Genomic DNA, 27,345 nt, shown 5'->3' with positions numbered 1-27,345 from the left:
TTTTGATTGCTTTGTGGTCGTCGTATGAGTAAATGTGACCGGTTGTTGTGGGTTTGTTTTTGTTTCTTTGGTAATTACATTTATTTGGACTATATGTGATGCAGCATCCTGTCACAGTGTATTCATGTCTCTGCAATAGTGTATTGAAAGTCTCTATGTGTTTATCCTTGTGTTAAATTACTTTATTCCACACAGTAATGCCCTAGTGTCATGGTGAGCTTATTCAAAGGTGGTTTAATTGCTCTAGGATGGTACTGAAGGCCCAGGTGTAAAAAACACGGCCCGCCACTGTTAAAACGTGTCTGGAGGAGGCCTTTAATACATTTCTGCTGTAAACGGGAAACTGGGGTTTCTGCATTACATGTGACCCCTTTCATAAGTGTAATTCAAAATATTGAATGACGCATATTTAAGATTTATTTATTTATGTATTTAATCTGTTGATTTCCTCCTTGGGATTAAAAAAAAAAAGGTCTTGTTACAAATTGACGGGAAATAAGCTAAATGCTCTCATCCCTTAATTTGTATAACTGTAAGTTAGCTCGAGGTGAAACAGGGCATTGGTCTGTGTCAGTGATTAAAGTACAGAATGTGTCAGCGGGCCTCCATGTGTGTAGGATTTTGAATGGGAGCCACTATGTGAGCTGAGTGGTGTGCTGCAAATTGCATCTGTTCCTAATTACAGAGTGCTAATGAAAGCCTGTACTCCTGGTGGGCCTACTGAGGACCGGCCTGGCACCTCGCTTCTGTTACTCAGAGGAAGGAACAGAGTGACGACACACAGAGTCCTAAACAAAATGAAGTAAAATACATACAGTACATCCTGAAGACTGATGAAGACTATCTTGTACCTGGCGCAGCACGGCGCAAAGCCTGACGCAAGTGTCTTTGCTATTTTAAGACCGTCGAGCGCCCGCGTCGTTTAAATAGCAAATGCACATGCCCCCATCAGTGCGCCCATGGGTGTGCTGGTCATACAGGGAGGTGTGTTCAGGTGCATTCTGGGTGTATTGCTATCTTGAGGCAGCGGGAAGTGATTGCACCATTGACCAACAAAAACCTGGTCTAAAGTAAATAGCGCAGCATTTCATTGTTATTTTAACAGCGCAGTAAAATGCGCTTAGGCTCGTGCACAGCGCACGCACACTATGCTTGTTGCACACACAGGGACGTGCAGCAGGACACAAACATGCAAAGGATTACATGTGAAAATATTACGGTGCAAATCCTCCATCATAATAGCAATGCGCCAAGGTCCAAACACGCCTGGCTTTTAAAGGGAATGGGAGATGACACTTACTTACTTATAGCATTTTACGCCCAAAACACACCTATGATTAATGAAGACACTAAGTACATCCCTTTTGAACCATGAGTCTGGCGCACGGACCCTTTTTTCCGCCGTCAAACTAGCAAAAGTGAATTTGGACGCGCCCTAAACGCACCTGCGCCGGGTGCTTCACGCCGTGTGCTTATATCGTTAAAATAGGGCCCAGAGAGGTGATGGGTGATAGTTGAGAACAGACATTCGTATTTTGAGCTGTTTTTTTTCTCTTTATATTAAAATATTTCTGCCATCAAAACACCAAGGCATTTATTGTTAAGCATCTATTGGAAGTGTTGAGTTTTAGTGTTGTCTTGTTGCTGTGTTACCAAGTGTTTGTTACTGAGGTCATGTCTCGCATTGCCGGACTTATCTCCACAGTTAAGCTCCGGTCGCAAAAACGGTGGATCTGCAATATGGTTTTGGGAAGGAACTTGTTTTGGTTTCGGGTTTGCACCAAAACGCCACATACAATATTAAATGTTAAAGTTAATATGTGCACACAATACAGTAACATCAGCTATTTAAATTAGCTGGATACATGGTTAAACATAATTTGCTCTTACCAGTATATCGCCGTGTGTTTTTTGTCCATAGCAAACCCCCGCCAATCGGTCCCAAAACGGCCCAGTTAGAGAGTTAATGCCGTACCAAGCAGCATGCTAAGCTGAAAGAGGGAGCACGCTGCTGAGACCCCCCTGTACACAAGAGTGGGCCCAATCCAAGACATTAAAACAATTTCAGACTTAAGTTATGATGACACTCTAAACCAGGAAGGTGGAGGCTGGGGTGGTGGAGGCAAGCTTTGCCAGCAGCAGCGGTGTGAGGCAACATTGGAGTAGCAGGAAGCAGTGAGACAGAGACATAGGGAGACATTTAAATGGACCGCCTGATGTGAAAAAATTAGTGGGTATTTGACTTCCGTGTCCTGCATGAACTAACGCAATGCTTAATTTACTGAAAGAACCAAGCAGGCCTGCCTTAATTGCATGATCAAAATGTTCTTAAAAACTTGCCATTTTCAGCTTGTAGCTAGATGCTTGAAGTTTGTTGTTGTTTCCCGCAACAGAGTTTTGCAAGGCGATGGACATCTGGCATCGATCCTCGCTTAGATTCTACCAATCCCAAACTGAAGCTCTAAATGCACGTCACACAGAAACAGTGTGAGCATTCAAAACATATCCCACATATCTTGTGTTCTCTAAGGAGTCGAGAAAAGTCATATGAGAAAAAAGTTGTAATATTAATGATAACAAAATCGCAATTTAATGAGAATAAAGTCACAATATTTAAAGCAAAAATCTTCCTGTCCTGTAGTTTGATTTGCATTATGTTATTGCTCCGCTGGTATGGTAGTATTCCCTTTAGACCGTCTGACTTTAGGTAAGTGGCTGTACGCTGCTCTTCATCAGAGGTGGAAAACTGAAACTAACTGAAAACCCTTCTGATCAGGCATAAATCTTACCATTGCGTGGCTTATCATACACAAAACTGTTAACTTCACCACCTCCGATAAAGTGCAGTCAGTGTGCCCTCTTTGTTGATCCTTAAGGTGCTGATGCTGTCTCTGCGCTCCCTCGTTTAAGATTGAGTGAGTCTGTTTATTTAACTACATCCTTTTTTTGTAGTTATGTACAGGGGCTAAAAAGATGCTAGAATGAATAGCTGTGGATGCGGGGAGGGGCCCATAGAAAATGCCTTTCTACAGGGCCCAGAATTTTGTGCTACGCCCCTGGTTGTGTAGGACTAAATCTTGTTTATCTTTCTGGTATCCAGAACCAGCATTGCATTCAAGAACCATAGTATTATTGCTGTTTTAAATCTGACTATCTGCTTTGGAGTTTAGTGTTCCAATTTTAATTGATAAAGTATTTGTTTATAGTTCAGCATTTTATTCATTTAAAATAAAACTTTTGTACAATGAATGAGTGAATTTGAAGCCACGTCTCTGTCTACTTTCCTTTACACTTACCTGTGTGTAGACCTGTAAGCCATATATAATAGCCTTGGGGGAACACGGGATAAGGTGTGGCTTAGCAGTGCCTTATAATATATTTGGTCAGGTCACACTATTATTTGCTAATTAGCATTGAACACAAAGAACAGCTAGTGAATGTCATTAGTTCTACAGGTATAGGCCATAAACCAAAGTAATGGACTTATATTGGATTAAAAAATTTGACCTGATGATGGCGCTAGATGAACAATGAAGGGATTACCAAAGTTATTACAATTCATCCTGAGAGGAACATGAATGTGTGCACCAGATTTCATGGCAATCCAACCAATAGTTGTCGAGAACAAAAACAATGTCAACCCCATGGTGGTGAAAGAGGAAGAGTCAGAGGATCACCAAAGTCAGTAGGATTCATCCTCTGGGTACCATGAATGCTAAACTGTAAAAAAGAATCTGTCTGTATGTGTGTGAGTGTGTGAGTGAGTGTGTATGTCCGTCTGTCTGTTATTCGAATATTGTGAGAAACATTCATCCGATCTACTTTACACATGGAGGGTGTATTGCTGGGTACCCAGTGCAGTTTTGAATTTGGTGCAATGGCACCGCACTGTTCTGCTTCAGAGCAGAGCGGAGAAAAGGACTGCAATTCCACTCATCTAAACTACTTCATTTTACATACAACTGCACAATTTACATAGTTTTCCTTTTTATTTATTCCCAGGAGGAATTAACAGTACAAAGCACCCTTTGTTTTTATATTTTGTTTGAATAAAAAAATTATAAATTATTTCCCATTTATGTTATTACAACTATCAAGACATTATATCTCATTTCCATACATGCTGCACAAAATAAGTACACAAAACTGGTTTCTTTTTCATATAACCAATAATAAATATCATATAGTAATCAAATATTTGTCCAGGGCTCCAGTGTCAAGTCTGACTCTGCATGTGGCAGTATTATCAATTTTATCAGGAATCTTTTTTTTAACAGAATGAGTTGCAAACATGAGTGCATTTTTCTCATTGTTTGCTATAAACTGTGCAAAACAACAGATGCATACCATTATCAAGAGTGCCACTGAAATATTATTTAATTTTAAATAACAATGAATTAAAAAATTCCAGATTAAGGAACGGCTTTAAATGATTTATTTAAAATGTAATAACAATAACGACTTATTTCCACACACGCCAACAAAAACAAAGTGGTCCAACCTGGACCATGCAAACATACACAAACCGTGTTCCAGTGTTCAGCCAATAACCTGAACGATTTGGGGGGGGGGTAGTGCGCTGAAGCACAGAAGGGAGGGGACGGGATGAGGAAGGAGGGAGGAGCGAGCTAGTCTTCGTTTTGTTTGAAAATACTTTGAACGTCAACAAGAAGCTTGTTCGTTCCTCAGGAGTGTTTAAATCTAAACCACAAGCTTTTTCCTAATCTTAATTAGTGTTCACCTCATTATGCTCATGTAATCTGGCGGTGTACCTGGATTTCTATGTCACCTATTGGTGGCTAACAACCGCCACTCGGATATTACGAGACAACTTTATTTGGAAGGTTACCGTTACTTTACCGACTAGTTACCTAACGTTACGTTAGTTAAACAGCATATTACATCGTAATGCCAGCAAACAAGACTGACCTCAAAAGTAGTGTTCATTGCCATAGAAAATTGGTTCAAAGTTCAACTTGGAGTGAAAGGATGAAAATTTTGAGGCAATGAGAAGACGATGGAGAAGGCGTAGACATCCTGAAGCTGAGTGGCCAATACTCGAGACATCACATCAAAGATATTTTATTGCGAAGATCACAACATTACAATTTTTTTTGAATTTTGCCTAAAGTTGACAAGTTTGCAGGTATGGTGTATGTGTTGCCCTTCAAAGAGAACAGTAATTGTAATCAATTTTCATATCTGCATCAAGCTATAGGCCTAATGTAACTCAGAGAGAGAGAGACTCTGAAACAATAGTTGACACAGCAGGGAGAGGTGGTCTCATCGATCTGTTTCCACGGTGTCAACGTTGAGTGATCCTTGTCATAATTACGAAATAATAATAACAAAAACAAAAACGCAGACCCTGCATCAGCACATTTGTGAAAAGCCAATATGTAAATGACAGACCATAGGTTCAGACCCTGGCGACCATATAACGTTACACAAAGTAGCGTTTTGTTAGGTAGGATATATATAGGTTTGGTCTGTAGTGAGTTGGGTTGGGAACCAGAGGGTTGCTGGTTCAAGTCCTCGTATAGACCGAAGTACGGAGTGTGGACTGATAGCTGGAGAGGTGCCAGTTCACCTCAGGGCACTGCCGAGGTGCTCTTGAGCAAGGCACCGAACCCCCACAACCGCTCGGGGCGCCTGTTGAGAGCAGCGTTTGCAGTTGGTAGTTTATCAGTTGGTCTTCAGTTGCTTCATTCCAGATAGCCATGTCATTGTGAAAATATTCAGCCTTCCGCTAGTTAGCTGGTAAGAGCAGGCTGGTGGTCACCCCCCACCAGGAGGATAGCGAACACTGAAGGAGGACAAGCTGAGCCATCTAGCTAACGTTAGCTTGTCCATCTCATAAGCTGCCATCCGCTACTCTCCCAGAGAAGAATTCTACCTGCGGCAGGGAGTGAGGCAGAGGGACCGACCAGCCTGCTGTTACCACCTAACTAGCAAATGGCTGGCTAGTTAGCTAGTTTGCTAATTCTACCATATTTTCATGCTACACTACAGAAAATGAGCTGAACAAAGTTGCCACTCATCTGGCAATAGCAATGTGCTTTCCTACACTATGACAAGAGTGTGTGAATTAAACATTAAGTTGTTGAATTTTACTAATTTAGCAGCTGGCTAGTAAGCTAGCTAGCTTTCTAGGGGGCTCAGTTCTCAGTCTAGTGCCAACCACGGTGCAGAGAGGGAAAGGGAGAGAGAGAGAGAGAGGGAAAGAGAGGTCTACGTTTTTTAAATTAAATTATAAGGTTAAGGACAGTATTTTCTTTGTTTATTTTGTAATGTTTATGCATGTAGATCTTTAAAAAAACATGTTTAAGTTGAAATGAATATACCTATACCTTCCTATAGACATAATGCGCAAAATAAATATTAGAATAGCTCAAACATCACTAAGTGTTATTTTTTTTTAAACCCCAATTGCAATGAAGTTGGGACAATGGCAACGTGTTGCAGGCATCAAATTCAAAATGAGTGAATATTTGCAAAAAAACAATAAAGTTTATCAGTTTAAACTATCTTGTCTTTGTAGTGTATTCAATTGAATATAGGTTGAAAAGGATTTACAAATCATTGTATTCTGTTTTTATTTACGTTTTACACAACGTCCCAACTTCATTGGAATTGGGGTTTGTAGAAGGAATATCCCAACGGCATTTTAGGCTAATTGTGAAAGCCCTATCGAGTATTGGATTGATCACTTGAGATGAAGAGGAAATATGAGAAGAGCCTTCTGTGTGTGTGATCTCACTTGGACCCTGAAGACTACTAACAGTCAACATTGGTTGCTTGTAACTATAAAGATCATCTGTTGTCATAGGTATGAGGACTTGTTGGTCGTTAAGAGGATTGAAGACCAGTAGGCTGAAATACTACCAAATTCTATTTTTGCAAATTAGTTGAGCTACTCAACATTTTTTCCACGTACCCCCTGGTAACTAGCTCCTGGGGTACAACCCATGGGAATCACTTCTGTAGATGACTCTAATTTCTCCGGGAGCAGCACTGTTCCATTAACATATCAAGGAGAAACCATAATGTTATTAACAACGTAAATTGATTTGAAATATGTAAATGTTTTCCCCCATCCCAAATCCATGAGTGTCCATGCAAGTGTGAACAATGCCGTTCGTATTGTAGCAGATTGTCTATGTAAATTTCGTACATTTTGTTTTCCAACACATAAAATAAAATATATACTGTATGTTGGAAACATTGTACTAACAACTTACTGTATAGTAATTTCTGCTTGTGTTAAGAGGAATGCTCTATTCATCTTCTCTCTTTTTTTTTTTCCCCCCTTCATATTAATACAAAATTATGAGAACTATCTGGAAGGTTAGCTGTGGGAGGTGGGGTGTAAAACTCAAGCAGGGACCCTCAATGTTGCTAATTCATTTACAGATTTAATTAGATGGATGGAGCCCTTGCCGTTATTAAAACAGAGAGGTAGAGAATGTTGCCAGCACTACAGGACTTTTTAATTACAATTCCACATCCCGCTTGCTGACGTCTGGGGAACCAGTTAATTAAAATCCTCATTATTTTACTTTTAATTAGTTCCCCCCTCTTTTGTTTCCTTGCGCCATATGGCAATGTTCCGTGGTCAAATCAACTTAATTGTGCTAATTAAGTTGATCAGTTTAATTATTCAAAGTACTCTGATTGGATGAAATTACTACCCCATCCCCCCTTTCCCACCCACCAAAAAATCCTTGCTTCAAACTCCCATCTAACACACTCAAGTTCACAGCATATCCATTTCATATCATAGCAACTGATGGGTGGTGTAGCTCAAATCTTTTATCGAATCACCAGCAATGTCTGTGTTCCTTAAAAACTATTTTCCAACGACAAAAAGTGGGAAGAGTCTCCTTCAAAGCTTGTGGAATCCCGGCCCGTCCATTATCCTTTGACCTTCAGGAGGGGTGTGCGAGAAGGGACATTAATAGTTATAAGATGTTTCCCATTTTAGCAAAAGGGCCCAACTGCAGAACTCATGTGTGAAGACACTGAGAAAGTTCCAGGTACTGCGTGGCTTTCTCACGAAAGGGATTTTATTTCACTTACAGCATTTTTTTAAAGATTTCTTTACAAAAAAAAGTGTGAAAATAAGTTTCTAAAAAATAGTAAATCTCTTTACTTTTACACTTTTGTGGCAGCAAGGGAAGTTACAACCTACTTCTGGCGACCCTAAACAAGCGATAACACCTAACCTACTTTCTTTCTATTAACTGGCACACCTGGGATGCCCAAACCTGGGGTCCTACAGTTGGACACTTCTCCATTTCATGCTCCACCTCCACTTTTTTTTTTTTTGCAGTATCCCACACATACATTACATGAGCTGTATGTTGTATTCAGACCTTCTTCTCAGCTTGGGAACTGTCAGGTGACTGTTTGATTCTAGTGGTCATGTGGTCAACACATTACACAAAGTGTAATCTCACTTTGCCAGAGCTTCCTCCACAGCGTTGCGGATGGGAGGAAAAACGTGCTCTGGTTTATTGGCATTTCTTTAAACCAATCACAATCGTCATGGGCGGCGCTAAGCACCGGACAGGGTGCCGCTGCAAAATAGCCTCGGGATAAAACTTGTTTTGGTGGAACATGTGTACATTAAAAAGTTTTTACAGTAACAGAAAACTCAGATTGGATAGATAGTCTAGCTAGCTGTCTGGATTTACCCTGCAGAGATCTGAGGAGCAGTCAACCATAGTCCTCAGAAATCGACCAGAGTTTAAAATTCCAACACAAAGAAAGCAAAAGGTAACAGACATCCGGCCAAAAAGAGCAACTCTAGCAATCCTGGAAGTGGAACGTCGTGGATATAGACTACATAAAGTGAACCAATGAAAAAGTCACTGCAGAATGTAAGTTGTTCTGCTTGTTAAAGCCCAATGTCTTGTTTTCTATTTCTACATGTGTTAAATACAAAAGATGTGACGTTTTGGTGTGGAGGATTTGGAGTTGTTTAAAGGCTCCTTTGACCGAGCTGGGGGGAGTACTGAAAGTTATTAGTAAGGTAAACACATCACAGATTCATATGAACACCACCTGCATAATTGATAAACCGACTGCAAACAACTGAAAACTGCTGCAGGAGACTGTAGAGGCAGAAATGACCGGAATAAAGGTACCATCACTTTTACAATATTTACATCATTAAGGACAGCAACCACCTCACTCCTGCCATCTGGAAAATACTACCAGAGCATTAAAACATGCAGCTGCTTTAAAGTCTTTTTTCCCCCCACAGGCGGTCAGGCTGATTAATAGTACATGCATACCAAAACCCAGTGTACATGCACCATGTAACAACACTAACCCTATCCCTACAGGTTTAACATCTACAATTAACATAGACTACCAAATAAAAATCAGGACTAATTAATTTACTGTATCCAGGCAGAGTGGAAAAGATCAATTAATCACTTGAGCTCATAAATAAAGTAGCTGTAGCAATTTCCAGAGTATAAAACAGAAATTCTAAACACACTCAGTTGCCAGTTTATTACACTTTGCTAAAACTAATGCAGTCTGATGTCGTTTTCTCATATGATCTCTGGACAATACCTGTAGAATCATGTCAGCACTGGGTTACACTAGCTATGCGTTGTTCTAACTTAGGTTGGAGTTTACGCATTACTAACATTTTGAGGGTTGCACCAGCGGAAAGAGTTCTAACGTAGGCATAAGTTACAACGTAAATACACTTAGCCATTAGTAGGTCTAAAGTCCTCTGTAAGATCGGTCGGCATGGCGCATCGTTTTGAAAGGTGGGATGACTTGGAGGATGAGGAGGAGTGACCGGCTGTTTTGCGTCGGCAACACATTCTCAGGGATAGATTCCACCCCTTGGATATCTATGATTTTGATTAACACACTTTTGTTTTCCATGAGCGGAGATACAGAGGATTATCGACATGCTGGCAGCAGACTTCGGCTAGATAACCTTAATTAACAGCTACTAACCTTAATCATAAGATTTTGCCAGTTTAGGCTATCGTTATGTGTTTGTTATTATAATGTCACAATTGAATCTCCCTATAATGTAATTTTGGGAGCGTGCCTATGTTCCCACAGCCCTATGTTCCCACAAGATTTTTTTCAAAATTAGGCCCTATGTTCCCACAGTTCTCACATTTCTAAAAAAAAATGTTTCCAAAATTAGGCCCTGTTCCCACATTTCCTTTTTCATAAATTTGTATCAGAATTGATCCCCCTTTCTTCCAATTTGGTAGCCAATTACACCCAACCTATTATCCAGTAGCAATAGACTACAGATGGAGTGTAACCCGGTTAGGGTTACATTCCCTACTACATACATACTACTACATACATTACATACTAACACTAACATAGGGCCTAATTTTAAGAAAAATCTTAGAAATGTGGGAACATAGGGCTGTGGGACCATTGGGCTGTGGGAACATAGGGCTGATCCTGTAAGTTTAACGTTACCACATGTTGTAATTGACGTTATTTTGCACTATTTTGAACGTTAGCTGTAAGGTTGTATAGTTATTACCTAATCATAACGCTTTGTCCTAGTTTATGTACCTTTCTGTGGCTGGTTGGTGATTAACGTTACCAACTTTAGCTATTTTTAGCCAATAGCTTCCTCGCTATTGCTGAGCTAAGTGTTCAAAGACAATTGGCAAGAGAAACAACACTAAATTATAATAATAAGTGTTAATAATAAACACTTATTATCAAGAATAGTGCTTTTTACTAAGCCACAGGAAGTGAAAACGTCATTTTCTGCGACAAAATCATGGTAAGTTTGGACTTTATGCCAGTGTAACTAACCAACCAAACAACCAAACATTGACTCAACTTTAGTATCAAACTAACTAGTTTGCTCACTTGCTAATTTATCGTTTAGTGTGGACTTTACGTCCTTACTTAGGAGAGAACTAGGCAAGGGATGGCTTGAATTTGTCTGGCCATTTCACTGTTAGCCCTTATCAACAGAAGTTTCTGAATCTTATTTATGCCTCCAGTTAGACATTTTCGTTGGCGTTATAAATGACCCTTCTTCTTGACCCTTGGATGTTTGTATCATTCCGGGTTCACACCAGCATACGTTTACATGAAGATATAATGTTATTTTAATGCATTAATTCAGCATCCCTTGTATGTAGGTGAGCTATGTAAGCTCATTAAGATGTTACAGAAATGTCACTTACCAACATTTGTCGTTTTTTTTGAGGGGCAAGTAGCAGACGTCATAGTTCGAGAGTCAACGGTTCATAGTTTTCAGTGAGAAACTGCCAGGCTGTCTCAACCACGGATTTAGGTCTTGACTCAAGTCACTCATTGATGGCCTCATTCGAGATAATGATTCCTGCTCATTCATTGATTGTCCCAAAAATTACAATTCTGACCTGATGATGGGGCTAGAGAAAAAAATCTGAGGATATTTCACTCAAAACCTAATTTTATGGCAATCCATCCAAAAGTTGTCGAAACATTTGAGACTGCACTGACAGAGCGTCATTTTGACTAAAAATACAGTTTAGCTTGGGTGGATCTGACGTCTCTCACTGCTGCTGACTGCATTTTTGTTGTATTAATTAAACCATTCTAAACTCTGTATGCACTTTGTGTAAAAACCTCAGGAGGGCTGCAGGTTTAATTGATGCAGGAAGCACCACATCTGGCACCAACACTCTCATCCTTCTCACTACTTACTTCTCAGTCACACAGTCTGTCTGCAGCCTTGCACACGCACACGCACACACACACACACACACACACGCACGCACACACACACACACACACACACACACACACACACACACACACACACACGCACGTTTTGATTGGGCTTGAGGGGACGTCTCAGATCAGATAAACTTCCACCTTCTCACATTGTGGACCATCAGCTCACAGCAGGCCAAAACTGGGGATCCCTCCATGTTTTAGTGTCATGTGGTCTTCTATCATTATATTTTACCTAGTCTATATCGACGACGTTTCACTTCCGGGATTGTTGTCAAAGATTGGTGCCGCCGGAAATTCCGCCAGATGTCCGTCACCTTCCTCTTTCTTTGTATCGGCATTCTAAACTCCGGTGGATTTGTGAGGACTATGGTTAACTGCTCCTCAGATCTCTGCAGGGTAAATCCAGACAGATAGCTAGACTACCCGTGCAATCTGAGTTTTCTGTAGCACGACTAAAACAACTTTTAAACGTACTCTTGTTCCACCAAAACAAGTTCCTTCCCGAGGCTATTTTGCAGAGGCACCGTTGCTCCGTCCGGGGCTTAGCACTGCCCAAGACGATTGTGATTAGTTTAAAGAAATGCCAATAAACCAGAGCACGTTTTTCTCCCATCCCAGAATGCTCTGTGGACTAGCCAGACTCTCCCCCGCAGCGCTGTGGAGGAAGGTCTGGCAATGCGAGACTATATTTTACCTAGTCGGTGTGTGAGTATGAGTATAGCTTACAAGCATAATGTTGTCTTTATTTGCCCCTTTACCTTTATATTCCCACGTGGTGAAGCAGTGGGAACTGAATGTAATACAATAGAACAAGTGAAATCCTCAGAAATTCAATACCACATTGTAGGACTTGGGAAACTGCCTCAGTGCAAACAATTAACGGAAAATCCCATGAGGTTTGTCTAATTCACCTGAAAAGTGATTTTTGGGAAATGGATGTTAAAGGCATACAGCTGACTAAAGAGGCTGTGCATCATTAGTGAACAGGCTGTGCCACATCACGCTCTTAGTTGTCAGTAAAATGCCCTAGATTTTAACATCAGGAGTGTGCAGAGTGTATGATGGAACATCTGTTACCACTTAGTTTTGAGTTAACACATGCAGACCTCTATTAAGTCATACGTTAATACACATACAAAATACAAGTGCAGACTGGCAAAGAGATAGATCCAAAGTAACATATCAAAAGATTTTTGTTGGTGGACTTTTACTAATCATCTGTTCACCTGTTTTTGTTGATCAAAAGTTTAAGTTGGTTTGTCACCTGTCTGATCATCAGTTAGCAGCACACAATTGGTGTGCTGCTTACTGAGATCTGAATCCAGACGATATTATGTGATATGTACTTGTCATGACTGTTTAATGTGGGTAGTTTTTGTATGTGTACAGTTATCTTATGTGTAACTATTACCTTCAACATGTGTGTACATTTCTTGAATAGAATTGTCTGAGGATGCAAAAATATTTTTGTGTAAACTGACAATAAAGTTGTATCGTATCATCTGATCATGCACTGTTGGACATATTTTACGTTGTAATAAAGCATAGTTTTTCTTTTAGCTGTTATACACTTGGAACACAATGCACCCAAATGTAATAATGCTGAACATTTAATAATAATATCAAATGTAATGTGCATCAATATGGTTTTCAGTGATTTGACCAGTAGCTCCCGTCCCTCACATCAGCAGCTGAGGAGTACAGTTCTGCTACCTGACGGGGCCCGACAAAATATCAGATGTCGGACATTTTGTCAATCTTTGGACTTGGGTTGAGCTCAGGTTTGGTTTTTGAATTTAACTTATTAAGAAGATTGTCTTTACTCTCTGATTGTACCAATTGTCTGCGTCCATGCAAGTGTTGCAACCAGGGCTTCAAATTAACTTTTTTGATCACCAGCCAACACGGCTAGTAGATTTTTTTTAAAAGTTACCAGCCAATCAGATTTGCCACTAGCCACATGTTTGTTTGTTTTTTTCCTAACTAACTTTACTTCAATTTCAGCTCCTCTGGTTTTTTCCGTTCTGTTTGTCTTCTCCGTTTCAGCTTAGCTCGTAATCGATACCACGCATGCTAGGCACGTAGCCATCAGTTTTATGACATGTCGAAACATAAGTGTTCATGGGAAATGTAGGATTAGTACTACAAGCAGTGATGCCAGACAAAGATTATGTTTCCAAGCCAAAGACACACAAAGCCGCCCAAATTTCTTGGCACAAAACAGACCAATCTGGAAACATTTTTGCAGATTCAAACAGATGCTTTGCTACTTCATTCATAACTTTAAAATGTTACCTGCCAAAGTTAATTTTTACCCGCATTTGACGGGTTGGCAGGTGTCAATTTAAAGCCCTGGTTGCAATTATGCAGTGCCCAGTGGGAAGAGGGTGTTGCATTAACTTGTCAAACGAACATTGAGTATTCGATGGAATAAAGCAAAAATACAGCCAAGGATGTCCGGTTGTGACAGTCGTGACAAAGGCAATTTGACATGCTCAGTGCTGATAGTAAATCAATTATTTACTCCATGACTGTGATCATGAAAAGCATAAGACAAATTAATTAATGCATGCAAATGACTTTAATTGCAATTATCTCCATAGCTTGATAAGCGAGGAGGGGGGTCTCCCAATCTCCCTCCATGGTGCAACTCCATGCCGCACTCAAACCAATCAAGCCTCATCTGCATATCATTAATTAGTCTGAGGAATTGAAGAACCAATTATCAAGACTGCAAAGATATAAGGTGAGGTGAATACAAGTTTTCAGAGGGTATGACTCACAGTTGGCCTCATTCTGTACAGTACACCAGACATGAAGGGTGTTTCAGGTGTATGTCAACATCTGTGAGCAACTGATTTAAGTTTAATTTTAGGATTTTTTATCTTTATCTCAGTTACACTAAGATAGAGTTTCAGTGTTCCAGATTGGCTTTTCATCATTTTATGATACAATGCAATGGCTTTGTTTGAACAAGTGTCCTATAAGTGTCACATTAACCAAACTCACTAGTTTTGACAATTGTATCATCTGAATGCTGAATAACAAATATTGTACGGTAACAATAATGTATATTCAAACATGAGGCATTATTTCCTATTACTGCCAACAGCCTGAGACATCATAAGTGTATTCTTCATGGAAAAATCTTTTTTGCTATAAAAATAGTTGAAAAGGCTGTCCTTTAAGGCTGATAATGCTGCAGTGCAATTCATGTCTAAAGCTTCACTAATCAATAAGTTAATTAAGTCAAATGACCCATTTTTTGTTATGTGAAAGGGGTCGTTCATACTAACAAACCCACAGAGAGTTATCACCATTTTCAGCTCATTATTTTTGCTTTTACCACCTAAAACTTTACTATTTATTCTCACCACTCCCATCAACTTTCTTTTTCAGGAAAAAGTTCTGATGCTGTGTGCTTTCTGCCCAGCACACAGACAGCAGACAGACACAGTTAGAGATTAAGTGGTCAACATAGTGGAGAATTTATCAGCTGAAGTAAGATAGTAGCTCCCTCAGTAACGCAAATATTGAGTTCAGTTCAAAGATTCATAGTCACTCACGGCCTAGTCTCGCATTGCCAGACCTTCCTTCACAGCGCTGCGGAGGAGGGTCTGGCTAGTCCACACAGCATTCCGGGATGGGAGAAAAACGTGCTCTGGTTTATTGACATTTCTTTAAACCAATCACAATCGTCTTGGGCGGTGCCAATCGCCAAGTGGAGCCACATGTTTTAGGTGCAACAGAAAACTCAGATTGGACAGATAGTCTAGCTAGCTGTCTGGATTTACACTACAGAGATCTGAGGAGCAGTTAACCATAGTCCTCAGAACTCCACCGCAGTTTAGAACACCAACACAAAGTAAGAGGAAGGTGACGGGACATCCGGCCAAAAAGAGTGTCATCCGGCGGAATTTCCGACAGCACAGGCGTAATTCTGGAAGTGGAACGTTGTGGATATAGACTACACACGGCCCAACGTTCAGGGATTCTGGCTGTCTGGGGTTCAGTAGCCCGATCAGTCTGCTGCTAGTCCAAGCTGTCACGTTCAGTTCAGTTCAGTTTAAAGATTCCTTCATGTGAGCAGCGCTAATGAACAACCAATGGCCAGATCAAACTTTACTCAGCTGTTCTGAGGCACAGAAGAGCTAAATACTAACATCACCATGCTAACATGAAAATGTCGATTGGCTGGTGTTTGGCACTTGTTTACCATGGTCTCCGTCTTAGTTTAGTGTGACATTTGGTAACATGAAAATTAGCACTGACTGAGGCTGATGGGTATCCCCTCATTTCTAAAAACACTGTCCATCAATAAATACATTATACATTTGTGCATATGAGTTATCTCACTCCTTGAAGGCACCATGCAGTGAAACTTGCATCATCGCTAGATTGCAGCTTATTTCCTCAGGCACCCATAGGATCATTTATTTGTATTGAGAATGTCCTAATGTGATCAGTTTTTGAAGACAGTTTTTAGTAATTTTCTTAACATCAGAATACCAAATTGTCCAAAAATAAGAATTCTCAATGACCATTCTTCATTAAATCTCTCATTCCGGCAGAAAAGAATATTGCTAGCTGTTGTAACAGCTGCTAAAAGAATGCTGGCCAAGTAATGTGCTGGCAAGCTTCCCGTTCTCTCACACAATTGCACATATCACAGATCATTTCTATGCATAGAAATGAAAACAATGTTATTTCTATGTATGTCATGTAGACTTGCTGTACTGACCAGTGAGTTCTATCACTGTGTCACTGTGACAATTTGACCCGATTATTTGGCGATCTCCTGAGGGTGGGGAACGCAGTTTTTATCTGAATTTTGTGAATTGCTTATTTTCAAAAATGATCACAACAATGGGAATGTTGTTAGTTTCGCTGGTGCTTGAATATAAGTATTGGACATTGAAGCCTACAATTTAAAAAAAAGAGCAGATTTTATTTTTTTTCATCATAGAAGGCCACAAAAGGCCCGCCTCTCAATTCATCTGATCGGACAATGGGGGGAAAAGTCTGGCGCTTTTCTGCTCTGAGTTGAGTTTTTTTCAATTCGAGGTGTTCAGGGTGCTCTTGCTAAAACGCAAGGCACATAGAGCGTAAAAACTTGAGGTGCTCAGCAACGCCAAAGCACCGTGCAAAAAGCCTCACTCATATTGAAAACAATTACAAAATTAGGCTGCTAAAAAGTGCTCTGTCTGATCCGGGCTGAAGAGAAAACTGTATGGCTACATACTACTAGATTTAAGTGAGGTTTTGGGTGAATCAACCCTTTAATTAAGTTTAACACAAAGTTGGCTTTGTTGTTAGAAGCTGTCTTTAAGCCAACAAGTCCTCCAAACCATACGACCACATAGGTCGCTTGTTCCTACCCTCTAATATGACCCATAGGAAAGTTTCTTTAATTATCTCACCTAGTGGGTGGCAGGAAATATGACCCACTGGAGAGTATTCCGTCCTCATACCTAAACGCAACAGTCACGGTTTTTAACATTGTCAATGTTTTAAAACGGTCAGTTTGGTTAAGCTTAGGCACAAAACTACTTAGTTTGGAAAAAGATCGACTGATTAAAATCAGTACATTTGGTACGTTCCGTGCGTACGGACATGACGTAATTAAGCACGTGACATAGAACATGACATAGTTCCGTGTGTTCCATAAAGTTAAAATAACTCTCCGTTTACTTTTATTTACAAACGTGACATGAATTCCAGTCCCCTGGGAAAAAGTCCTGTTTGTTTGACCTTTCCACAACCCCAACCTACTTCAATATGCAGTTTAGTGCTCCTACGCTGGGTTTCCACAGGCAGCTGAGGATGTTCACCACTCTTCCCACTCTCCCAAAGTTGACTCCGAGCCAACTTTTGCAAAGCGGTAGCAAATGAGGGCAGACTCATGAACATGCCTCCAATATATTCTCCCGTGTATAGCCTACGCACATGCTATATTTAAAATTACGACCAAATTAAGAGATTGTGATTTTCCTATAGCTTACTTTATGTTATGTCTCTGTATGACTACAAGGATGCTAACAACTAGCTTGGCAGAGGGTTGCCCAGGCAGTTGGTATACTTGGTGAGTTTTAATATACATTGGTTTTAGTAGTAGTAGCATTGTAGTAACATTAGCATTGTAGCAATTACGACTAGCTGGTTGCTAGCAATACATAACGTTATTTGAACGGTAAACACAACTTTTTAAGTGGGAAAGTGTGTGACTGGAGTAGAAAACTCACCAAATAGTTTGTGATAGGCCGGATTGACAGACTGACAGAAACGTATATCAACTCCAACAACTAATTGTCTGCAAAACATGTACGCCATCGGTATCATGGTGTGGTGAGACTATTTCGCTTGGAAACCGCTGCACGTCACAGATACAGTGGAGTTGCAGTTGAAAAAAGCTGCTGGTGGAAACCCAGCTTTATACTTTTTTATTATTACTTTTTGGGCATTTTAGGCCTTTATTTGACAGGACAGCTGAAGACATGAAAGGGGAGAGAGAGGGGGAATGACATGCAGCAAAGGGCCGCAGGTCGGAGTCGAACCCTGGGACCGCTGCGTCGAGAAGTAGGCCTAAACCTCTATATATGGGCACCCACTCTACCAACTGAGCTATCCGGGCTCCCACCCAGCTTTAAACTTTCTTTGTGCTTCCTCTGTTACCTTCATAATTACTACGACCACCAAACAATAACCTTCAATATGGGTCGTAATTGCTGCTTGTACAACATCTTATGAGGGCATTTTTTCAGGGGATGACAGTCTCATTTTGGCACATTAGGTGCCTTTTTATTTATTATATTCTCTGCAATTGCAGCATGGTGATCTGAAGCAACAGTCCGACAACACAAAAGCGTTGTGGATTCAGAGGAAAACTTGGTGGGACTTGGAGTCATGACTGAAAAACCAGAGGAATGTGTTCACCCTCCATCATTACGAAAGAGCACTTTGAAACACTACCATTAAAAGCCTCATTGTTCCCATGAATGTGAAGCTAATTGGACTAACCATGTGAGAGGAGCTGCTGAGTTCTGCGGCTTGTTAATTTGAAGAGTCACAGCTGGCCACTCATGTGTGCTTCTAACCGTCCTGCTTGCTTCACATCAGCCTTTAATTCTGCTCTGTAGAAAGCCACACACACAATGTGGAAAAGGAGTGATCCTAAAATTAGCATGGAAGAGATGATCTTGGAGTTTCCATGCCAAACGTACATATAAAAAAGGCTTATTTAACAGGCACATTTCGTGCCAAAAAGCAATCACGACAAACCAGAGTAGAGACCTTGGAAAGATCAGAGACCAGAAAACATGTTAAAAATGTCAAGTTGAAGGTTTTAATTTAAACGGACAGAGAATGGAGGGATATGAAATGATTCATGGTTGAAAACAATGCATTTTCTGACTTGGGCTTTTCATTTTTCCCCCTCAGACAGTTAGCACAAACTTCTGGCTGCTTGTTGCCCACAAGAAAACGCTCCCTCCCTTTTAATTAGACCAGCTCACCAGATTAGGCCTCATTAGGCTGCAACACTGGAGTGCAGCTAAAGCCCATGCAGGCCTCCAGCGCATCCCACTTTAATTGCTTCTATAATGGCTTCGGCTCATGCCTTTGAAATCCCATTCCTGTGGGTAATCAGCCGTGTTTGTCCAAGAACCAAAAGCATTTCTTACTTACTCCTCAGTCTGCATTGGCTACCTGTAACCCAGATCATCCACAACACACACACACACACACACACACACACACACACACACACATATACATCACATGTGACACACAGCTGAATGGCTAAATTAATATGAATTCTGCTGAGAGGACTTGTTCTCTTTCCATACAGTTTTGGGCAATACAACTTGATTGAAAGAACAACAACAACAACACAACAAAATACAGAAAACATGATTAACACACTGTAGCACACAACACAACAAAATATTAGTGCACTTTAAACATCCTCCAAATCTTCCATCACGTATTCATAAACTATGAACAGATCAGTTTAAACTGTCAACAACAGAACTCTATACAATAGTACCAACTACCATCAACAGCTGAAGAACAGGAGGTACAGCGTGATAAAGTATGAAGAAAAGAATTGATCTTCTGGGCCCTGTAGTGATGTATATCTACCAAAGTCAAGAATCATGGTGTATATGTCCATTGCTTACGTTTTTAGGCCATGGGCCTTTGGGTAAATATATAACAATGAAATACAAGGAAAAACCCCTACTGTTAGAGAGGGACTTGCTCTAAAAACTTTGTTCCATTTCTTCGTAAAGATATTTAGAAGCAATAAAGGCTGAATTAAAGTGGCATCGCCTGCTTGAAGGATTGCACAAGTGGTTTTGCCTGTTATAGCCCATCAACTAACAAGTCTACCACCATGCTAGCAGCTCCTTCGAGACTGTAATGATCAATATAGAGAGAACCAAATTATAAGATGGATCAAACTCGGGGTCCAAAGTTTGTTTGTGGTTAGGTGAAGTAAATATAAATATGGATGGTAGTTATGCTAACATCCTCACAATGTAAAAGCAAATATAGCAACAGTTTATTACAATTAATGACTTTTTTTATTATTATCTCAACCACTTTATTTGGAGGTAAAATTTAAAGTGAGCACACCTGTCACATCTTAAATAACCCCTGATTGCACCGGACAACCAAGAGCGCACAGTACAATTACGGTGCATTCAGACCAAAACGAGCGATCTGGCGATTTGCCGCAGGGTTGTGCAGCGGCGGGAGTGTCAATGAAATGGCCCATTTGTGTGACGTCCTGTTGTGTTCTCTAACTCCCTAGTCTATATCCTTGACGTTCCACTTCCGGGATTGTTCCGGTGCCGCGGGAAATCCTGCCGGATGCATGTCTTTTCGCCGATGTCCGTTTCCTTCCGCTGTCTTTGTGTTGGCGTTCTAACCTCCGGTGGATTTCTGAGGACTATGGTTAACTGCTCCTCAGATCTCTGCAGGGTAAATCCAGACTAGACTATCTGTCCAATCTGAGTTTTCTGTTGTACGACTAAAACAACTTTTGAACGTACACACGTTCCACCAAAACAAGTTCCTTCCCGAGGCTGTTTTGCAGAGGCACCGTTGCTCCGTCCGGCACTTAGCGCCACCCATGATGATTGTGATTGGTTTAAAGAAATGCCAATAAACCAGAGCAGGTTTTTCTCCCATCCCGGAATGCTGTGTGGACTAGCCAGATTATTGTTTTCCGTCAGATTGTTTATAGATCTCGGCATTTCTGGATGTTGGCGAGACATAGTGAGTGCTTTGTTGTTTCAGCTATTACACAAGCTCCTGGGCAGTTCAGTGCTTGTGTTTCATTTTTTACCCTCATAGTGTTTCAAAACTTTCTTGTGGCAGCGATAAAGGCAGTGCTGTTTCCTATTTACATCGCCTCAAACCATAGCTCAAAACACACCGACAAGTCTGATCCCTAGTTACATACAGTAATTGGCCACCGCAGCGTGATGTAAGGTTGCGTTTCTCCTAAAGTTGAGTCGGTCTCAACTTTTTGCCGCAGGCCTGCTGCATTTTTTTTGCGTGTCCCCCATGCGGCAAACCCTGCTGCAGCCTAAACGCACTAACCTCATTCAAAATTAACGGAAAGACCTGCATTTTTGCCGGACTGGCTGACGGTCAACGCAGGCGGTACGAACTTAAGCGTCGGATACACTCGCGCGTGACACCGCACGAGAGCCTCTGTAGATAATCATTTTCACATGCTGACGCAAAGCAGGTAATGTCTACCATGTTCACCTTTTAAGTTTAGATTGTTAGCATGCTAACATTGGCTGACATGCTAATTACTGCAGCACTGAACAAAAGAAAGTACAGCTGAGGCTGATTTTGCAGTTTTGCAGGTATTTGGTCATAAAGTATTAGACAAATAAAAATGTTGATCTGATGATGGCACTATAGGGGAAAAGTTAAAGGATACCCAAAGCTATTCATCCTGAGGGGAACGTGAAGGTCTGCACAACATTTCATGACAATTCATTCAAAAGTTGACAATGATGACCATTTTCCAAAGCATATATTCCAGACACAAACATTTTTCTTACAGCAAGTTCATGCCAGTATGAAATGTTTATGTGGAAAATCAACTTCAAATCAAATCAAAACATATTATTATGAATTCTCATATAAAAGCTGCTTTTCAAATAATGGCCGAGTCTCAAATAATAGTGGCCAGCACAAAAAAAAAATGCTGGTGAATTTAAAACACAAAATAATAATTTATTGAATAAATCAAATTTGAACATATCTGTCAGTGGCTGGTTGATCTTTACATTGTAAAAAAAATTATTTCCCATCCTGGTCTGGGACACACATTCATACGGTTTGATAAAGTAGTCTACTTTTTATTGCACTATAATGAGCGTAGCTGTCCCCAATTTAGGTCATCGTGTAATTACCGACTCAGCTCCGGTTTTTCCTGCATCCACCGTATGTGTGCGTGTGTGAATAACTTGCGTGTGATTTAGGGAGAAATGAGCAGCAGCCCCGCCCGCTGCAGAGAGCCGACAGGATTGAAACAGCAGTCAGCTTTTAGCGTCTTTATAGTAAAACATCGTTACAGCGTACATTGGTGTTAAAATGCGTACAGATTGGCAGGACGGTCTGAATTGTTTTGCACGGTCTATCGCTGTACGTTTTGTTGGTAAATGTGAGATGTTCGAGTCACACACGTCTCGTCTTCATATCAGAAACAAGGAAATGAATTTGGCGACGTACAGGTGTTACGTCAACCCGTTCTCACTCCCGCTTGGTCAGTGGCTGTCAGAGTCACATACTGACGCAAAAGTCTGGCACGTGGGACTGCTGTGATTGGTTGAAGTCGGGGGGAACTCCGGTTATTGGTCAAATTTGCGGTTAAGTTGCGGTGTCACACTGAATTCGCGGAGATTGGTTGAATTTGCTTGAACTGTTGCGATCGCGACATCGCAAATTTCCTGGAGGGACAGTACAATGACTCAATAAATCAATGTATTTGTCACATGAAATTGTACAAGGTACAATTCCAGCAAAATGTTATCCCATCAGCTCCTTCAACTTTTGCATGAGTTACCATAAAGCGGAATGTGTCCGTCAGATCGGCACACAGAAAAAGAGTCACCCGGTTGAACGGCACCGGCACATCAGGATTCAGCCAAGTCCCGGCGAAAGGACACCAGCAAGCCGGCAATCCCGCAGGGAGATGGTCTTCCTTGTCCACGCAATTGAGATCGTAGCCATAGGTCGTAGCTGATAGCCATCTCCACCTTCTCCTCTGTGTTTACTCCGGCCAGGCCAGCAGAGTCAGCAGGAGAACGGTGAGTGGACTTCCCGATCCTGATGAGCAACTCGCAGTCGTAAGATGGCTGCAGAGATGGTCCTGCTAGCTTAAGCTCATCTTCTCCATCTTTCCTCGGTGTTGACTTTAATGTTTACATTTGAAAACAAGCTCTTTAGCTAGCCCAGGTTAGCAGAGTCGGCAGGAGACAGGTGAGTTAATTTCCCAGACAGACACAGTGTCTTCTTTTCTTTGTTACATTTAAAGCCAGCCTATAAAGGGAAAGCCACTAGACTTTTTTTTTATGTAAAAGTTCTTGACGATATGTTGAATTTCATTCATGGTAGCTTAACATAGATCGGGGAGGAAAAAGGCAAAGTGGAACACCTGACTCCTGCTGTGCTAATGCAATGTGTGCTGTGGAAATGGATATAATATTGAATTTAAGATAAATGAAGAAACACAGTTGTGTTTGTTTTAACTGGGGATCAGCGGACATTTAAAATAAAAAGCCTTTGTCTAATAAAGGCATAGTTCTCTCTCATTAAGGTAAATAAAGGCCCTGGCCACTATTTGAGAATCCATGGTGTACACAATTTGTAGTTAATGGGCTAGAACAGTTTTGTACAAAAATGGAGTATGGAGAATACAAGCTACCGTATGCCTGAGGTGGGAACGTTCCCACTTCCCCCAACCCAATGTGGTAAAAAAAAAAATCCAGAGACTAACATGTTTGTTAAATATTTCAAAGAGAATTACACAGAGACATATTGTAAGTTTCCATATAGATGTTTTCTTGTTCACCTGTCTCTCGGAGTGTGGGAGGATCCAGTAGCTGACATTGCCACCATAGATCCATCCATTTTTTTCACAGACCAAAAAAAAATGGTCAAACTATGTGTGTGGTCTGTGCTGTTTTGGAAATATATTTCACCTCCTGCAGGAATTAAATTGCTTTCAGTGTTTCCTCTGTATTCATTGCAAACTGTAACTGGCTAGTTGGGTAAAGGTAGTGGATGATGGAATCACACTAATGAGATAATTCCATGGCAGTCTTCCATTTTTTTCCCTTTTCGCCATGCCAGTTCCTACCAATAACATTGCCACAGTTCACAACAGACAACAGTCTACTGTATAAATAAAATTCCAACCATCCTCAGCATCCTCATCCGTCCATCAGAGTACTGTACATGCCCAGATTTCCCTCCTCACAGTCTACAAAGAGAAGCCAGTTTCTGTTGGGATGTTGAAATTGAAATGAGTACTGTAGCAGTATTGACTGTATCCAGACTGTGAAGTGACAGTCCATCAGACTGCAGGGTGGTCAACCAACGGTGGGATTTACAGGTAGAGGAGGAGGGTGAAGGAGAGACAGAGGAGTAAGGAGGGGGAGAAGGCACACGTTTGGTTTTTTCATCCTCTTCCTCAGCAGACCTGTAAACAGTAGAAAGAAGAGGTTGTAAATGTTACAGTAACATCTGTGCTTTTCTCACCATACACATGCTCATTTTCAACTTGTTCATAAAACGGTTGTATGCCTCAACCAACCAGTCAAGTTGCAGTTTACATCCATGTCTGTCCAGACTCATAGAATATATGTAGTGAAGACTTTGATAGAGTTTAATGAAAAGGTATTTAGCATATTATTTGGCGAAACATGGATGCTTTACACACATCTTTAGCCCGGCAGCACAGAAGATCTATACAATCCCCACAGTTTCAAGGTGGGCACCCAAGATTAGTGACATCAATTTAGTATCCGAACAAATGTCTCCCCTTCTGTTCCTGAGTTATGGAGTTGGTATAGAGTTAATGGCTAGAAAAGCATTTTTGCAAAACATTATGCTGTCACAGTGAAGTTGACCTTTGGGGTATAAAATGTCATCACTATCCTATTAGACATCTGTGTGAAATGAGTGGATTAATTCTTTAGTTATGGGCAAAAATGTGTTATGTGAGGTCACAGAAACCTTGACATTTGACCACCAAATTGTAGTCCTCATCCTTGACTCGAAGCAGACATTTGTGCTAAAACGTCCCAAAAGTTCCCTCCAGGCTTTCCTGAGATATCACGTTCACGAGAATGGGAGGGATGTGAGGTCACAGTGACCTCGACCTTTGACCACCAAAATGTATTCAGTTCCTCCGGACGCTACACATGCTGGAGACAAAGATTTTGAAAAGATTGTTTGATTGAAGAGACGTTTTCTTGTTTCCCACAACACGACTTTTTGTAAATATACCTTTTAAAACCTGAACTACAACACAGAGAGTGGGCTCGCCAAGTCCCAACACCGACGAAGGATGCTGGAAAGCAGACCCGGAGCACAGAGTCACAGAAGCAAGCAGGCCTGGCTCTGGAGTGTGAATTGAAACAATGCCTGGGTGAGTCAGTTTAACACAGCACAACTCCTTAAGCAGGAAAGTATACACTCCAGGCCAGTTTAGATCTCATTCTTACGTTAAATGCATCACGCAGGTTGAAGAGACAATACCATTATTGTTGCGCGCTAGGTTAGCCTTTAGTAGCTGTGTTTCTTTGTTATACGAGCCCAGGTTAGCTTAGCTTTGTAACATAACATTCACGAGAATGGGACGTTGGACGGAAGAATAATCCGAAAACATAATGCCTCCGTTAAGACGGTTGCTGGAGCAGAGACATAAGCATAAAATCCTGAGATTTGACTGCCGCTCTTTGAATTATATCTCGTTGTGCTATCTTCTGACTGGAGAATTACTCAACCAGCTATTAATCTCTATGTGCCTCATTCATGATATTTGCACAGCAGTAGTGAATGGAAATGCACATGAAATTGGAAATTCATCATTTTTCAACCATGTGTTTAAGTGACTAATGTGAATAAAATCTTTGAAATTGCTCTAGTATTGAGTGAAAAATGCTGTAACCTGAACCGAGCTGCAATGTAACCCAATAGGGCAAATGCTCACTGCCAATGTACATCCACTAAAAGTGCTTGTTTATGCCACTGACATGCTCAGATTGTTCTAAGTGTCTGACAACATTATGGGAAAATGTGCTTTGGTTTGGGATTTCTTCTCCTCTTTGGCTGGCAGTAGTCATCCATCCATCCATCCATCTTCGTCCGCTTATCCGGTATCGGGTCGCGGGGGTAGCAGCTCCAGCAGGGGACCCCAAACTTCCCTTTCCCGAGCCACATTAACCAGCTCCGACTGGGGGATCCCGAGGCGTTCCCAGGCCAGGTTGGAGATATAATCCCTCCACCTAGTCCTGGGTCTTCCCCGAGGCCTCCTCCCAGCTGGACGTGCCTGGAACACCTCCCTAGGGAGGCGCCCAGGGGGCATCCTTACCAGATGCCCGAACCACCTCAACTGGCTCCTTTCGACGCGAAGGAGCAGCGGCTCTACTCCGAGCTCCTCACGGATGACTGAGCTTCTCACCCTATCTCTAAGGGAGACGCCAGCCACCCTCCTGAGGAAACCCATTTCGGCCGCTTGTACCCTGGATCTTGTTCTTTCGGTCATGACCCAGCCTTCATGACCATAGGTGAGGGTAGGAACGAAAACTGACCGGTAGATTGAGAGCTTTGCCTTCTGGCTCAGCTCTCTTTTCGTCACAACGGTGCGATAAATTGAATGTAATACCGCACCCGCTGCGCCGATTCTCCGACCAATCTCCCGCTCCATTGTCCCCTCACTCGCGAACAAGACCCCAAGGTACTTGAACTCCTTCACTTGGGGTAAGGACTCATTCCCTACCTGGAGAAGGCACTCCATCGGTTTCCTGCTGAGAACCATGGCCTCCGATTTAGAGGTGCTGATCCTCATCCCAGCCGCTTCACACTCGGCTGCGAACCGATCCAGTGAGTGTTGGAGGTCATAGGCCGATGATGCCATCAGGACCACATCATCCGCAAAAAGCAGCGATGAGATCCCCAGCTCACCAAACTGCAACCCCTCTCCACCCCGACTACGCCTCGATATCCTGTCCATAAATACTACAAACAGGATTGGTGACAAAGCGCAGCCCTGGCGGAGGCCAACCCTCACCTGAAACAAGTCCGACTTACTGCCGAGAACCCAGACACAGCTCTCGCTTTGGTCGTACAGAGATTGGATGGCCCTGAGAAGGGACCCCCTCACCCCATACTCCCGCAGCACCTCCCACAGTATCTCCCGGGGGACCCGGTCATACGCCTTCTCCAGATCCACAAAGCACATGTAGACCGGTTGGGCATACTCCCAGGCTCCCTCCAGGATCCTTGCAAGAGTAAAGATCTGGTCCGTTGTTCCACGACCAGGACGGAATCCGCATTGTTCCTCTTCAACCTGAG

The 27,345-nt window shown here is 41.6% G+C and overlaps 1 protein-coding gene and 1 long non-coding RNA gene across 2 annotated transcripts in view; one reads left to right on the top strand and one right to left on the bottom strand.

Moving 5' to 3' along the window:
* Positions 1-3,752: 3,752 nt before the first annotated feature.
* On the top strand, positions 3,753-22,407 carry LOC116041423. The gene is made up of 3 exons (XR_004102948.2): positions 3,753-3,766; positions 11,535-11,539; positions 22,245-22,407. It is a non-coding gene; the product is annotated as an uncharacterized LOC116041423 (long non-coding RNA).
* A 1,496-nt stretch (positions 22,408-23,903) lies between these two features.
* The window catches only part of lmo4a (LIM domain only 4a), a 38,980-nt gene continuing 35,538 nt past the window's right edge, over positions 23,904-27,345 (bottom strand). The window contains exon 5 of the mRNA XM_031287316.2: positions 23,904-24,466. Within this exon, the coding sequence (XP_031143176.1) occupies positions 24,458-24,466 (9 nt within the window). The 3' untranslated portion in view covers positions 23,904-24,457. The remainder of the gene's footprint in view (positions 24,467-27,345) is intronic.

The sequence above is a fragment of the Sander lucioperca genome, chromosome 14 (genome assembly GCF_008315115.2).
Source record: "Sander lucioperca isolate FBNREF2018 chromosome 14, SLUC_FBN_1.2, whole genome shotgun sequence".
In the NCBI taxonomy this organism is placed as follows: Eukaryota; Metazoa; Chordata; class Actinopteri; order Perciformes; family Percidae; genus Sander; species Sander lucioperca.
Note: the sequence above shows the minus strand (reverse complement) of the source record. Positions and strands in the feature narration are given on the sequence as shown.